General features: G+C 34.6%; 1 protein-coding gene across 4 annotated transcripts in view; it reads right to left on the reverse strand.

Annotated features, from left to right (window-relative positions):
• LOC129951096 (nephrin-like) overlaps positions 1-15,656 on the reverse strand; it is a 556,044-nt gene that overhangs the window by 229,265 nt on the left and 311,123 nt on the right. For all 4 annotated transcript variants that reach the window (XR_008782130.1, XM_056063107.1, XM_056063106.1 and 1 more), the window contains one exon: positions 11,184-11,382. Coding sequence is in view for 3 of the 4 variants with exons in the window: in XM_056063107.1 (XP_055919082.1) it covers positions 11,184-11,382 (199 nt within the window). In the remaining variant the exon portion in view is untranslated. The remainder of the gene's footprint in view (positions 1-11,183; positions 11,383-15,656) is intronic.

Consider the following 15,656-nt stretch of genomic DNA (forward strand, 5'->3'; position numbering starts at 1 on the left):
CTTATTTATTTAATTTATGTTTAAAGCCTTTCAAAATGCCGCTGTTGCAATAAATGAAGCAAAACGACTTATCACAAAGCCGAGTTCTTGGTAAAAGACCCTTGAAATCTTTTCGAAAGATCCATTTTTTATCGAAAAATTGTATTTAGAGATGGACCTCACTTCAGGTTGAATGGATTCGTAAAAATGCAAAACCCTCGTATGTGTAGTCAAGAGCAGCTAGAAGCTTCGGGGGAGTTACCATGATTTCATCAAAAATTATGCGAATCGCAACGTCACTGTGAATGGTGAGTTACTTTGCGATGATAACTAATATTTTATTTCTAAATGTAATAGCTTGAAAAATTGTTTAAACAATACGGTGCCACAAGCTTAACTGAATCCTGCGATTGGGGTAATACCAAGTCTCATGCCAATAGAGACAATCCCGCTTGGACACCCCAAAAACCAAAGAATTTATTTGTGACATACTGGCCGAGATGTTAGAAGTACAATGATAAAATTGGACTCAGTGAATGAACCATTTGAGGCGCAGTCTTGCAGCCAACGTTTGCAAGAAACTATCTTCAAAAATTAAATTATATCGACAGAACCATCGATTCGAATAAAGATTTTATGCATATTCCTGAATTATATGTTTTCTTCTTGAAATTTCAGATAGATCTTTAAAAAACTTTCTCGTTCTAAAGAAACTTACAAGTTTAAAAGTTGTAAAATACCAACACTACTAACTTGGAACTAGAAAAAGGACGACTTTATCCTTTCAAGTGTTTATTTATAGAAATAAGTAAACGAAATAATTTGACATTGATATAAATTATATTTATTTATGATACCAATAAGACTCCTTCTTTATTATTATACAAAAAAATGTTAACCTTCTCAAATGTTAGCATCAACAAGAAAAGTCAGTCCCTTTAAAGTTCCGTCTTTCAGTACACCTTGTCTTTCCTTCATTCTTTCTATGCAAAGTGGAATTGGTTGATTCTATCTTATATATGTCTAAGGAAGTTACATGAATAATTCATTTATTTTTTGTTGTGCCTCTAAAATTCATCTTCGTGTGTTATAAAAATAAAAAAATATTCCCCATACACGACGACACCAATACACAGAGGAACCCACAAATTCTTTGTTGACTTCGTCCTTCGTTTCTATCGTCGTTGTCGTGAGAAGTGCAAAAGCCTTTTCTTGTTTCATTTCTTAAACAAGTAAAATCTTCCCAATTTGAGTGAAAGATTCAGAGAGCGAGAGAAGCACCTGCTAACCGGAAAGGTTTATTGGATTTATTTTTGCCTGACGAGGAATACGCGACGCGAACGTGGCAAAAGGAAGCCATCGCGTCAGCATCAGGAACATCAGAAAGATAGATTTTATAAGTAAACCCTTACTCGTGCGTCGTATAGGAGACAAAATAGAGAAGAGTGAGAAATGGATATAAAATGAAGGATATTAGAAGATGTAAGAAAAAGAGGAGCAACTAATAAATACAAGGAACCTAACAAACAACAAATGATACTCTTTCCAAGGAAGCTAAGTTTTCTTTTTTCTTCTAGAATTTACTTATTTTGTTTTCTTTGGTCGTATTGTTGTTGCTTTTAGTGTTTTCTGTTTTGACTTCTTGTAGATTTTTTTAGTCCTTATATTTTTATCCTGATGTTGTCTGCCTCAACTTTTATTGGCATATAAATGGATGAGGGTTGTGCAAGGACTTATGGATCGGTGAGAGAGGGCAGCAGTGCAAATTTTAGTACTAACCCGCTCTCAGAGAAATATAATAATGTATGATATGGAAAAGTAAAAGCTACTTAAAATAAAAATGCCTTAGCATGTCGCCAGACGATATAAAAAGAGATTAAAGAGTAGAAAGGAGTAGGTGTATAAAGCTGATGTAGGCTTTTTCTATACCAAATATTTTAATATTTTCTCTTTCACTTATTTTCTTAAGGACATTCCAAAAATTAAAAAAAAAGGATATGAATCCAGAGAGCCAAGTTATTAATGGGATCCAATAAGTTTCCAGCTGAGTTTTTATGGATAATTTTGTGTGATTTGTTACTTCGCACTCAGACAAAAAATATGGTAATTGCAATGCAATTGCCTCTTGTGGTTTTTTTGGGAACTGATGGTTTGGAAAAAATATTTTTAATATTTAAACTGAAGGAAGGAAACAATTTAGATCAATTTTTTTTTCTATTTGTTTTAATAAACATTTTTTTAATGGAAAAGTTTACCAGAGCAGCATTTATATGTCTGTCGAAATATAAATACTGATCTAACCAGATACCGAGGTACTTCACTACACTTTTGCTCGCTAATGGCTGCCCGTGAAGATCAACGATGATCATCTTGCGCCCATTCTTTCACGTATCCCTCGTGGCCCTAGCCAACGGAGTCCGGAACAGAATTATCTCCGACTTCTGGACATTTATTTTCAGTTTCCAGTCGAAATCAAGCTTCAAGAGAATTCTAATAACCTCAACCTTTCGGGCCGTTCTGTACGCAATTACATAGATCTATCAGATCGCTGGTGTAAATTCTGAAGAAAATCGGCGAATGCACCGCTACCTGTTAAAGACTATTTTTAATTGAGAATGTTGTGGTAGAAGTTACATTGCCACATTTGACAACAAACTTTTTCTACTGTTAAGCATATCCTAAAGTATATACAACAATGGCTTGCTTATGCCAAGCCTGCTCAGTTTTAGGTAAAGACCCTCTAACCATACGGTGTCAAAGACCTTTTCCATATCAACCAGAACAGCACCTGTGCATTGTAGTTTTGATTTATTTCATTGGATAGCAGAAACGAGTTTAGACGCAGCATGAATTGTGTCATGACCCGCCTTGAAACCGAACTGTTTATCCGGAATAATTTTGTTGTCCGCAGCCCACTTAGTCAGACCCCCATTAATGATCTTTTCGAAAACTTTGCTGATGCTCGGAGTTGTCATTTCCTTTTTTCGGGAGAGGATAAACCACAGCGGTCTTCCAATGCACTGGATAATATGCATTATTCAGTGCATTATTGACGAGCGTGGTGTAAATGTCAATTGCTTCCATCGGTAAATGTCTTAGTACAACATTGGATATACCATCGACACCTGCTGACTTTTTATTTTTTATTGAATTGAAGATGATTTGAAGCTCAACCTTCGTCACTAACATGGGGCTTGGTCCCGTTTGCTCGGCGATTATGGCATTTGCCAAGGAATCGTCATTGAACCGCATGAAACCACTGTTCTCAGATCGCCATTGTGTCATATCGTTTCGAGGATAAAAGTGATTAAGTAGGGCTCTGTTTTCCAAATCGTGGTTGAGGCGAATGCTAACATTCACCTTGTACACTTGTGGAAAGCAGCTCCCACCGCCTCCACTTTTTCCTTCGGATCTTCAATTATGTAAAAGTTTTTGCGCTGTCATGAGAGCGTCTCTGTTCTCTTCAGTTCTTTGGAGTTTAAGGTCATTATCGTTTTTTTCCTGAAGATCTTGTTGATTTGGAGAGTACTAGGGTCACTCGAATTAACTGACCGCATATTGCGGTCCAAGTACTTGTTAATTGATAGCCTGTAGTTCTCCTTCAACAGATTGACATTTTTTATTGACGACTTCAGTGTCCTAACCTCCAAGTCCAACGCACTAACTATTATGCCAAGGGTACTACTGGGCGAGTAATTAGGTCGGGATTTTATGTATTACGAGTAGTTTTGAATGTCTGCACGTTGTAATGAGTGCGAAATATTGAGCCTGGTAAAGCATTCTACATTCGTGTAGTGCGGCTAAAGAATAATCCCTATTTTCAACAGTACGTTCGAAGTTGGGATCAAGGGTTGACTGATGAGTTTTTCCAAAAGTACAGGTGTTATGGTTGAATTGCTTGAGGGGAGGAATACAAATGGTTATTTCACTAGAGCATTTTTGTTGAGAATATCGACTTAACAATGATAGGCATGACACCTCCAGTTCTATAGAAAATACTCAAGTACGTTATTGGGAAACAAGCCCAAAATGAGAATTATACTCGAGTTTTGGAAAGCTTTTGCAGATTATAGCCACATCTGAAGGGGTTAGAAACTTCTTGCATCATCGGAGATAACTTTAACACTTAGCAGTATTTTTGGCGATGGCGAATATATGATCCCTCCACAACAAGTAGTTTGTGATTCACATAACTAGAACTGAAAGCTGTTCAGTCTCTTCGATTCTAGTATCACTCATGCGTAGTGGAATTGGGGGAGAAATACGCTTTTGCGACAGTAGACAGCATTGGTAAGTAGCATTGGCTGGCAATCGGGATAAACGAACGGTTTTGTGGTATCAGGAAAGGACCGGATTTCGGTTATCGAGCTGATGATTGACACTTATAAAAAGCGATAATTACTAATAACAAATGTATTTCCGATTTTCACAAAAGGATGGAATCCAAACTTTCTCAAGTAATTTCTATGCTAATTAAAACTGAGGCTGACAGGACTTAACTAGGTTAAAGTACTTTATCCTTGGATTCAGAAGTTTTATATTTTAGCAAGGGAAGTCAAAATCTAAAACGCCTTATGATTATTAAAACAAAATTTCATTATGGTACACTTAGGCGTATGCGTACTATTTTTTTTATTAAATTAAATTATGTTAAGAGTTTTTTTTTAGTTTCACCGATTTTTTTAAGGGAACTTTTTGTGATTTTTCGATTTACTACTTTACTACTCAGCATCCAGTTGTAACCGGTAAACGTATGTATCTACAAACATCAGTTAACATACTTTCAATACTTATACAAAAGAATTACATTTATTACTTTTTCAAAGTTTGTCTGTGTGTAATTACTCTATCATCGAATTTAATAATTTTATTACAATTTTTCTCTTTTATACACACACACATTCAAGCCATTGTATGTAAAACCACGGCCAAAAATAAGAATCAGTTAATTGAATGATTTCCTTTCAACTTCCTGTTCACAAGCAATTGTTCATTTCCGTTTTACAACGTGCAATATATTTATCTACTTACATAGATAAAAATATACAACTCTTTCCAGAATTCAATATTTTATGTAAATACATACAAACACACATATATTCCTATCATAAAGTTTATATTGAGTTGTTTTTGTATGTAAATATATTTTCTTTTATTTCTTTTAAAATATAAATAGCAATATTTTCCACTACATAATTTTAAAATTTTACACTCGATTTACATGGCCATTTATGATACGCGGCGGCTGTCCGTCTGTCCGTTCGTAGTCGGTGCGCGGTTTCTTTGTCCTTTTATAGAGTATAAACAACATGCCCCGCACTCTCCGCAACTCAACATCATACATACTTTCATACATATCCCTGTCTATGTAAGTATATGTTGATGAACAAAAAAGGACATTAAATGTCTACTATACCAAAGTCCTTTTTTCCTTTAAACCAACCATCGAACCAACTATATTATAAGCCCTTTGTGTGCACATGGTGTACTGTACAAATAGTCGAGGTATATGTGTATAGTCCGCATAGTGAAACATTCCTCTAGAAAGGATGCATCCTTGCATAAACCATTTTTGCCATCATCTCTTGCCAACTTTTTAATCGCACACACCACGTTCACGTTCACTATCGCAAATCTATTTATTGTTAAACGTGAATTTCAAAACCACTAAAGTGAATGTATGTATCTATAGACACATAATGTTTGTGTGTGTGTGTATGTATGTTGGCCCTGCCTTATGGTGTATTTTGGTTTTCGAAAATTGCTATATTTAGGTACTTTAAGTAAAATTATAGGCAATAAACAAGCAAGGATTCTGACCAACTTCAACAACTACGACAACGATGACAAAAAATACTAAAAACTTATATATGTATATGTATGCAGTTATGTATATGTATGAGTTTAGTTAAGATTCCAAAAATGCACGGCATAGATAAATTCAGATAAATACGTGTCCTTCGACTATATTGGCATCGATATGGTAGCCTATTCAACTTCTTTTCCTTCTCGACAGCAATGTCTGCCTCTATTCCACAAACTATACCTAATATCCTTCCACATCGACCTGGAGGGCTAGGCTATCCCAATACAGTAAAATATTGCATGGAACGCGAAAAAGGACGACTAAACTATTGCAATGCGCCTCTAATTTTGTCTTTTTCTTCTCAAATTTATGTCGAAAGTTATAATAGAATCGAAAAATTATTGTTTCAGGAATTTCTTCCTTCGTGTACATACAGGACACCCGCCCATCTCCTAAGCTGCTCGAGCTTTTGTGAAGAGAGTAGGAAAAAAAACGAATAATAGAAGCCAAAAGTTAAAAAGGAGACACAACGAAAATCGAGAAGTGAGAAACGAAAATGATTGCCTCCGTTAGACGAAAAAACCGGAAGGAAAAATCTTCATTTCTTTTTGCCTAAATAGCTATAATCTTTCATGAGTGTGCGAATTTAGATCGTCTGTCTTCGTGAGGAATCTTTATCTACTAATATCTTAGGTATATCTACGTATACCTTATTCTACAAATGTCTGCATAAAGAAGGACTATACCAAACGAACCGAAAAAAAAAGAAATGAAAAGAACAGAAAAATTAATTTATTTTATTTTTGGCAGCAAATGAGAGATCTAAATTTGTAATAGGATGCGTGGAGACGACACAAACGGACGGCTATTGAACAAATTGGGTGTCATCTCAGAGAGCTTGAAGGCATTTATCCTTGAAATAGGACAACCAATTTAGTGGTGTGTCAGAGTTTTTTTTTCTGTTTTTTGTGATTTTGCCTGATTTTGTTGGCTTTTTGACAGACAAACGACGATATGCTATATACTTGCTTTTTGGGTAAGTATATTTTTTAAATGTCTTCAGTCTCTAAGTTGAATAAATATTTTTATTTCTTTAAGTTGAATATCCTGTGAAGGGCCTCTTTTTTACGTTTTTTTTTTTTGTGGGGAAATTGCCATAGTAGAAAGAAATAAGATTCTTAAGTGATTTAGAATAATTTATTTTTTTGAGTGAATTTAATTTGGGAATTTTTTTGAAGAGTATACTTGAAATTTTTTGCTGAGAAATGTTATGTCAATTTTTGAAATTGGTCATTTGGATGAATTCTACAATATCAGGGTGAGGAGAAAGAGGGGGAGAGTTTCTACAACGAGCTACTCAAGCTTAGATGATAGATCAAAAAAAGTTGTCAATACTTGGAGTGATATTTTTCTTCATTTTCATTCATCATTTTTCGGGAACTGTGCGTTGATTCAATTATGTGAAATGTCCGCTTCGCTTTTTTGTATCGTTCATGAAATCGTTTGTTTCGGGAAATCAACTTTTGCTCTTCAAACTAGAGTGATTTTTTAAGAGCTATTGGAAATTAGGAAAAAACACTTAAAATTCAGAAAAGTACTTTGAATCATTATTTGAATCGATAGTACGGTTGATATAATTTAATGATTGAGGATTATTTTTTCAGCTGTTATGTCTCAAATCGTGATCTTGTTTAGTCTAATTTCGTCACACGGTTTTAAAGACTTCGACCATCTTCTAGTATGTCCATCGAAGAAGGATAAACAATATAGGCATAAGCCTAAACACAGCTTCCTGACCGAAACCAAACGTGAAATAAAATTTTCATGGAAACAAAATACGACCCAATGATTCTACCAGCCCATAATCCATATTTGTTAGTCCCGTTACTGAACAGAATTTTTAATAGAAAAGTTCATTAAAACAAAATTTGGAGTTATTTTAGGTTCTTCGGTTTCAGTTCTTGTAACAGCTTTGTTTTGTTCAAGTAGTAGAGTAACAGAGGAACGGAACCAAGTGGCGGAAAATCGATAATTTACGGTTTCCAAAACAGCTGCGGTATTTTCCTCTATTCCTTAGTGTTGGTGGTCTAATGTCCAACAATGTAAATTTGGTGCAAAATTTAATCAAAAAAGCTCAAAGGACACCCATGGAAGGTCGATTAAGAAGGAAGACGCGTGTGATGAACTTTTTAAGCAGAGGACGCATTTTGACAACAAAATATGAAACAAGCTGTCATAATGTGTGTTGCCGAAAAAAATAAAGCAACCAAATCACGCATTAAAAGGTTTAAACCAAATTCAAAACTTTAATTTTGATAACACCTATAAAGAGAAAATATAGTTGGGTCTTTAAAAAAATTCGAAAAGGGTATACTTTATGACTTCAAGTTAAATTTGTTGGGTTTTTTGGAATTTTGAAAAGATTGTAAAAAACTTGACATTTAAAAATTCCCCAATAAAGATGAAATTTTGAGAAAACCCAATTTTTTGGGATAATACACCTTTCGGGTTACAAATTATGTGCATGGCTAATGTTCAGCTAATCTGATAATAAAGGGTGATTTTTTTGAGGTTATGATTTTCATGCATTAGTATTTGACAGATTACGCGGGATTTCAGACATGGTGTCAAAGAGAAAGATGCTCAGTATGCTTTGACATTTCATCATGAATAGACTTACTAACGAGCAACGCTTGCAAATCATTGAATTTTATTACCAAAATCAGTGTTCGGTTCGAAATGTGTTTCGCGCTTTACGTCCGATTTATAGTCTACATAATCGACCAAGTGAGCAAACAATTAATGCGATTGTGACCAAGTTTTGCATTCAGTTTACTTTATTGGACATTAAACCAACCACACGAATGCGTACAGTGCGTACAGAAGAGAATATTGCGTCTGTTTCTGAGAGTGTTGCTGAAGACCGTGAAATGTCGATTCGTCGCCGTTCGCAGCAATTGGGTTTGTGTTATTCGACCACATGGAATATTTTACGTAAAGATCTTGGTGTAAAACCGTATAAAATACAGCTCGTGCAAGAACTGAAGCCGAACGATCTGCCACAACGTCAAATTTTCAGTGAATGGGCCCTAGAAAAGTTGGCAGAAAATCCGCTTTTTTATCGACAAATTTTGTTCAGCGATGAGGCTCATTTCTGGTTGAATGGCTACGTAAATAAGCAAAATTGCCGCATTTGGAGTGAAGAGCAACCAGAAGCCGTTCAAGAACTGCAGATGCATCCCGAAAAATGCACTGTTTGGTGTGGTTTGTACTCTGGTGGAATCATTGGACCGTATTTTTCAAAGATGCTGTTGGACGCAACGTTACGGTGAATGGCGATCGCTATCGTTCAATGCTAACAAACTTTTTGTTGCCAAAAATGGAAGAACTGAACTTGGTTGACATGTGGTTTCAACAAGATGGCGCTACATGCCACACAGCTCGCGATTCTATGGCCATTTTGAGGGAAAACTTCGGAGAACAATTCATCTCAAGGAATGGACCGGTAAGTTGGCCACCAAGATCATGCAATTTGACGCCTTTAGAGTGTTTTTTGTGGGGATACGTCAAGTCTAAAGTCTACAAATAAGCCAGCAACTATTCCAGCTTTGGAAGACAACATTTCCGAAGAAATTCGGGCTATTCCGGCCGAAATGCTCGAAAAAGTTACCCAAAATTGGACTTTCCGAATGGACCACCTAAGACGCAGCCGCGGTCAACATTTAAATGAAATTATCTTCAAAAAGTAAATGTCATGGACCAATCTAACGTTTCAAATAAAGAATCGATGAGATTTTGCAAATTTTATGCGTTTTTTTTAAAAAAAGTTCTCAAGCTCTTAAAAAATCACCGTTTATTTATAACACTTTTATTTTGCATACGCTGCAATATTTTAGAATATGGAAGCATTAAACTCCATGCGGTCTCTTATTTCCCATTGTACAATGCTAGATTGGAATTTAATGAGCTTATCATATTTTGCCGCAGCAGTTCCACCTCCGAAGAGAAGAGAACGATTGTGAGTCTGGAAACGAATATGAAAAGCCAAGAGCACTTTTATCAGTGGAACAATGTATTGGATTAGAAGTAACAGACAGGAGATCATATGAAAAAATGAGGAAAAGTGTCGGAGACAAAACGGAGCCCTGGGGCACACCAGCATTTATTGTATGGGTTTCAGACCCAAAACAACTTGTATTGAACGGTTCGAAAGAAAATTTTTAATCCAAGAAGAAGAGATTGGTCAATTCCAAAAGCACTCATTTTCGATAAGAGATCAAGATGCCAGACTTTATCAAATGCCTTTGAAATATCAAGTGTAACAATCTTACTTTATCCACTATTCGAGATCACGAGTTGACCTATTGCTACAAAAGCCGTATTGGCTGTTATTAGGAAGATTCCGTTCCTCAAGATATTATTTCGGAAGCTGAAAATTAATCAGCGTTTCCATGACCTAGGAAAGAAGAGATGTTGTGCTATCGGGAGAGGAAGATTCGCCATTTTTTGGGATCGGCTGAACCAAAGCAGATTTTCAACTATCCGAAACAAGCGCAGAAAAATAGGATAGTACGCAGTGTTTTTGCTTGCGTGGAAGAACACCTCTTCAGAATGATAGCGGTGATACTATCTGAACCAGCGGATTTTTGAATGTTGAGATCTTTGAGAACTCTCCACGCAGTACCAATACGAAAAAAGATTGGTTCCATAGAATTATTTACGCGTTCAAGAACTGTGAGAGACATTACACTATTTAGTAAAGTATAACTTTCGGCAAAGTGCCTTGCAAACAAGTTAGCTTTATCAAAAGAGCTAAATAAATGATTGTCATAGACAACAAGCGTAGGAACCGAGGGAGAATTCATCATGTTTTTGACGAATGGCCAAAAATTATTACTGCCTTTGGGACATTGCAGTAATTTTTGGTCACCCGAATCATTGTATCTTCGTCGATTGAAACGGAAAAAAATGATAAGATTTTTCATCGACAAATTATCTTCAGCGATAATGTAAATTTTCATATCAGTAGTTGTATTAATAAACAGAATTATGAAATTTGGGGCTCGAAAAAGTCAAGAATGATCATATTCATCCATTCATTCTAAATGACAGACATTTCTCTTTGAAAAAAAAAATAAAACTTCCATTTATTTCTCTTAAAAAAGCACTTATTTGATTGTTCATTAAAATTAAACTTCTTGTTGGAAAGTTCTACATTATATTTTTAAGTGATTTTTAAAAGTATTTTTTGATAATAGTTAAAACCTTAACAAAACGTTTTCCAGCTCCCTTCAACAAAATGTTCAATACTCTAACATTTTATCATAAACTATATCTTTTTGTCAAGAATAAAAGAATCCAAAATGAAAACAATAATAATAAAGAAATTTACGCTTACCTGTATTGTGAATTCAATGGTACATCACTAATAGCAACATTATCAAATTGCACCGGATTCGCTGTCCATCGCGCCCAATAAAATGAGAAATTATTCGATTCATAATGTTCAGTGAAGCGACATTTTAATGTTAAATCAGCACCTTCTCTTGTATCTAAGGATTCATCTGCTCTAGTTAATGAAGTGAAGATCGTAAGACCTGCGTAAGACACAAAAACAACAATAAAAAATTAGATAAATAAAACAACAAAATTCCACATAAACTAATTAGTAAATGAAGAACTAAATGAAGAAGAAAAACAACAACAAAAGTAAATATATATAGATAATAATTATACGTATAATCTTACCCTTAAAAAAAATATAATAATAATAATAAAAGGGTGTATAAGCCCCAATTCACTCCCCTTAATACAATAAATTTTGCCTTTTTTCGTGTTTATTTTGTTTCTTATTTTTGTTATATTTCGGGTTCTTAGCAGTTTTTGCTTCTTCTCAAAAATACCCAATTAGGTGCTACAGGCCAAATATCATCCTTAAAGTACAAAAAGCAACACGAAGAAGCGAGAGAAAATAAAATGAAAGAAATCTTTTACTGAGTTCTTAGATATGAAGCGAGTCCTTTTTATTTTTAGTTGTTTGTATATATATATTTTTTATTTCATTGCACCTTATACATCTCGTGTTTAATTCTCAAGGAAAAAGGACGTCCAAAGCCGACCGACTCGACTGAACGAACGCTGACTCTTCCTTTGGGGATTATTATATACCTACCTACCTACCTTAACATTTGGACATTATGTCAAAGAAGAAAATAGTCCTTCGGGCAAGGATAAAGCAATAAAATGGAAAAAATAAAATACGACTAAATATATATACAAATTCAAGGATATTTTCTCTAGCCGTTATACCCGCACCACTTAGAAATTAGTATAGGTAAGGTAAATGTGTATAGCTATGTGTATTGTCTTGATGGCTATAAGTTGAGAAAATTAAAATGAGTACCTATCTACCCCAATTTTTTTTATTTTGTGCAGGGTGTAGCTTGTGGCGGTATATACAATATATAAATGTATCTAAAGGTAACCTTATACATATCTAATTACTTTGGATCCTATTTCTCTCTGTCTTATTTAGTTTTCTTTCGTTTGGAGTTTTTTTTGTGACTTTGGTCCAAGAAATAATTCGTCGTTTTGTCTTTCTTGAAGGATTCTGTTGCCTAAAGGGTACATTATGGATTGTTAAAAACTGCATTGAATTTTCAGACTTATAAGTGGACAAAATTATTATAGATCAAAGTCAGATGGCATTCTTTTGAAACTATCTCATTTTGTCTTAATTCTGCTAAGTTTTATAAGATTCATAAGATTTTTCGTCCATTTTTATCAGCAATTTGTTACAACCCACCAGATGTCATTGACTATTATTTCATAAGAACAAAATTTGCTTTATTAGGATGAAAAACGAAAAAAGGACACTACGGGGATAAAATAATTCTTATTATCTGTTTGCAAGTCAATTCGTAATTCGAGCACTTTTTTTACTTCGTCCTTGTTATTGTTTTATTTCTATTTTTTTCTGTCATTTATATTTTTTGTAAGGATTCTCAAAAAGAAAAGAAAAAGATCAAGACCGAGAGGATAATAATTATTGGCGTCGTTCTATGGATAATCAAGAAAGGAAACCAAGACAAATGAAAAAAAAAGTTAAACAGCAATCAAGGATATAATTGGGTCATAGCTCGTTCATTTCGAAGTCTATTTTTCTTTTTTTTTTTTAATTTATTTATTTATCATGAGTTGTAAGCTTTCCTTAGGAAAAGAATACAAATTTCATCACAGAAAATTCACACGAGATACAAATTTATCAATTTAAAAATTTATCAAGATAAAGTTGAAGGATCCTCTTTAATCCTGTTTCTCAGTCTTAAGGTGCAAAAATCTATTACGAGTTATCCATTTTGCAGTTCCAAAAGATCAGCTCACACATGACTGAAGCCAGCTGAAGCCGAATGGTGCATGAACAACAAAATTTTCTTCAGCGATGAAGCACATTTCTCACTCAGCGGGTTTCAGAGAATCCTCAAGTAATTGAAACAAGGCCATATCATCCAAAAAAAAGTCACTTTTTGGTGAGGTCTTTGGTCTGGAGCTATGATTGAACCTTACTTACTTACTAACAAATATTTAATGTCTATTTTATTTATGTTTACTTTTGAAACCGCAAAATGGATAACACTGTATAATTATTTTCATGTAATTGTTTCGAATAAAAATAAAAACTGCATCTTCTCAAGTGCTTATACAAATTGTCTACAGTTATTTATATTGGCCAACATTTTTTTGTGGATATAAATGCAGCTGCTGCAAAAACATCCTTAAAGCAACCAATCAATCTTTGATTTCGAAAATCCATATAAGTATGGATGTAAGTATAGTTAGAGGCTGTATATGGGAAAAAGGCATCTCTTAAAGGCTTCTTGTATATGTACATACCTACTTATAACATATATGTATATTAATCCAGTTTTTAATCAGAGAGAAAATCCCATTACGAAACGGTACCACACGATAACCACAAAATGAATGTGTGAGCATTAAATAATCCTTTCATCTACCAACACTGAGAGTTAAATCGATTAAACCGCAAAAAACCTTGATGAAAAACGAGCAATCGCTTAAATACATACATACATATATACCTACGACGAAGTACTGCGTGTATAACTATATAGAAAAATGTTTCTCAACACATAGGCATAAACATTACAACCGCACCGGGTTCACAACCACCATTCCCAACACCATTCAAGCATCCTGTGAGGCAATTGAAAAATTTCCTTTTTATTGTCCCACTTATTTTTTTCTTTTTTGTATTTATTTTTATTTTTATAACTATACAATCTGACACACCTCGTTTCATGGTAAATAGCTTACCTAGAGAGCCTGCCTTTTACCTTACCTACAATTTCTTTATGACCTAGAATTTGAGTTAAAAATTATTATATAAATCCTCTCTCTCCAAGTCAAGCAAACAAAACAAATACAACAAAAAAAAAAGAAAATTCCAAAAAGGATCCTAGTTATTGCTGACATGACCTTAGCTTGTAAAATATTTCAACAACTTAATGTTTTTTTGTATCCCTTTCGCTCTGTTTGCCTGCGTTAATACAAAAAGAAGAAGAAGAAGCAGAAAAAAAAAGTTAAATAAACAGCGAAAAGTGTTAACAACAATAAATAAATAAAAAAAAGGAAAAGTATTTTTTCCGCGCTATCACTACCTACATTACCTCACGCCTCCTCTCTCCCACTCAACCCCCATATACCATCCCATCCATAGGTAAGGTATAGTTAAGTTGTTCAATGTTCATTATAAAAGCCTCCGACCCTGTTTAGAGGAAGACTTGACTTCTCACTCTCTCTCTTTTTTCCCTCTGAAGACTTCGCATCAGTAACCTTCTCTAAAAACTACAACAACAACAACAAAAGCAAAAATATAATACAAAAAGAAAAAATTGAACCAAGTTAAAGTTATAAAGCTTCGAGGTTGAAGGTAAAAATGAATGCAAATGATTTTATTCAAATTTTATTTCACCCAGTTTTGCGTCACGTTGGAATATTATTCTATACCTACGCCTCTAAACAACAAAAATTTCTATACCTACAGCCGAGCCGACTTATGCTCAAATGTGTATTATATAGACAGTACCGTACCGTACCGTACCTATAGTAGAACATATAATATACTCTCGCTCGTCGCAACACCACTCCCGATGCAAATGAAGTGAAGATGGAAAGCTACAACATCCCCCATTGCCTTTCACTACAACCCTCTTCTCCCCACCAACCCACTGTCGTCATCATGATCGTCACTAACGCCTTCTCTATCTCTGGTGGGTATCTTAAAACAATAGGTACTCCATTTTGTGCCAACTCTTCTACGTACTGTTTTATACACCAGGGGGCGTTGTTTTTGTGTGTGTGTGTTTGTTTTATGCAAAATGTATGCGTTATAGCGTAAATAAATATAAATACACATTCACAAGTTGACAGGATATTTAGTTATGCATAGGTTTAGTTTAGTTTAGTTTAGTTTTTTTTTAGTCATTGTTATTTTGAAATTTCTCTCTAGAACTATAGCTAGAACCCTACTCCACTCGTACTCTTCAAACTAACCCCCATCCACATCATCATGGACTATAGCAAGCTATAAGCTTAGCTACACAACAACATACCACCGCCCTTAAGTAGTCCCACGATGCATGAAAATGATAAACGGGAAATTTAGTGAGGAATATACGTACCGTGTACCGTACGGCAGTGGCGTACATACATACGAGTACATACATACCTGAAAACGGAACTCAAACGCGTTTTAATGACTCTCAAGTGCACACTCTCAAGTGTCACATATTTTCACACACAAAAACAAAAAAAAAGCGCGAATAAGATTCACCCGCCCAGGGTTGGATTT

The sequence above is a fragment of the Eupeodes corollae genome, chromosome 3 (assembly GCF_945859685.1).
Source record: "Eupeodes corollae chromosome 3, idEupCoro1.1, whole genome shotgun sequence".
In the NCBI taxonomy this organism is placed as follows: domain Eukaryota; kingdom Metazoa; phylum Arthropoda; class Insecta; order Diptera; family Syrphidae; genus Eupeodes; species Eupeodes corollae.